The 1,449-nt window shown below is 40.0% G+C and overlaps 1 protein-coding gene across 1 annotated transcript in view; it reads right to left on the bottom strand.

Moving 5' to 3' along the window:
* LOC107574062 (tyrosine-protein kinase Tec-like) overlaps nt 1–762 on the bottom strand; it is a 13,563-nt gene extending 12,801 nt beyond the window's left edge. Inside the window, exons 1-3 of the mRNA XM_016260533.1 lie at nt 692–762; nt 227–281; nt 67–146 (exon numbers count right to left, since the gene is read on the bottom strand). Coding sequence (XP_016116019.1) covers nt 67–128 — 62 coding nt within the window. The 5' untranslated portion in view covers nt 129–146; nt 227–281; nt 692–762. The remainder of the gene's footprint in view (nt 1–66; nt 147–226; nt 282–691) is intronic.
* Between the last annotated feature and the right edge of the window lie 687 nt (nt 763–1,449).

Below are 1,449 nucleotides of genomic sequence, written 5' to 3'. Positions count from 1 at the left end.
TGTGCGAGTGTGAGTGTGAGTGTGTGTGTGTGTGTGTGTGTGTAAGAGAGTGTGTGTGTGTCTCACGCTGTATTCCTGGTGTACAGTGACACAGTGTACGTCCCTGTATTGCTGGACACTCTAACCATAAATCCACCGTCTTTCGCCTAAACACACACACACACATTAATAAAGTATGTTTAACACACATTTTTCTGAACAGTCACACTGATACAGACACACACACCTCTTTCCTGAGCTGCTCTTCAGCTTTGTTGCGATTTATATTTTTACAAAACCATCTGAAACACAAACATAAACAAGTGAAGTTTAAAATCTGACCCTAAAAAAACAGACATACAGCCACAAGTGTTTGCACACAAGTGAACGTTTCAACCTCTCTCTGAAGTGAGCAGAGCTGGAATACACTGAAAAAATCTGCTGCTGGATTCACTTTGAAGCCATTTTCACTCAGAAATTGCTAGTAAATTTAACAAATGATAACAAAATGCATTGAATTAAACCTGAGAGTTATAAATTGACATTTTTTAAGCAACTCAAATATAAGAGTGTTTTTATTTGTAACACAATTTCAACATTACATCTTTCCCTGACCTCCGTTTGTGTGATTTGAGAAGAGTTTCATGACTGCGCTCTTACTCTATCACGAGGAGATGAGGAGATGAGGAGATGAGTGATCGATTCGACTCACATGAACTGCTCCAGCGTGTCGGACTCTTTCTCAGTCACGTAGTTGCTCGGGATGTAGCCCTCCTCTCTAAAACACACACAACAACACACAATTTCAACATTACATCTTTCCCTGACCTCCGTTTGTGTGATTTGAGAAGAGTTTCATGACTGCGCTCTTACTCTATCACGAGGAGATGAGGAGATGAGGAGATGAGTGATCGATTCGACTCACATGAACTGCTCCAGCGTGTCGGACTCTTTCTCAGTCACGTAGTTGCTCGGGATGTAGCCCTCCTCTCTAAAACACACACAACAACTAGATAAAAAAAGTTTGTCAAGACTGAAAGTTTAAAGCAGTTGTAAAAGCCTGAAGTTTGAACATTTAGATAGATGTTGATAAAATGTTTTTAGCATGATTAGCCTGTTACTAGGATAGATAGATATAGATATTTGTTTACATTTGTCCTATTGGGCTACTTTCAATAATATCATGAAGTCCAAACAGCTGATCAAAACATCACAATAATCCACAGCACTCCAGTCCATCAGTGAACACCTGGAGAAGACAAAAGCTGAAACACATCCAGCATTAAGACGAGTCTATAATCCATAATAACGCTTCCTCCAGTGAAAAAGTGCATCTGCTGTTGTCTCTCGCATCAAAATCCAGCCACATGTGTGTTTAGAGCTGTTTAAACGCTGCTTGATCTGTGCAGATTTCTCTCCTGATTCACACCAGAACACTGACTCACTGGAGGAAGAGTTATTATGGATTAT

Source organism: Sinocyclocheilus grahami, unplaced genomic scaffold, assembly GCF_001515645.1.
Source record: "Sinocyclocheilus grahami isolate Dianchi unplaced genomic scaffold, SAMN03320097.WGS_v1.1 scaffold2104.1, whole genome shotgun sequence".
In the NCBI taxonomy this organism is placed as follows: domain Eukaryota; kingdom Metazoa; phylum Chordata; class Actinopteri; order Cypriniformes; family Cyprinidae; genus Sinocyclocheilus; species Sinocyclocheilus grahami.
This window is presented reverse-complemented; position numbering and strand designations above follow the sequence as displayed.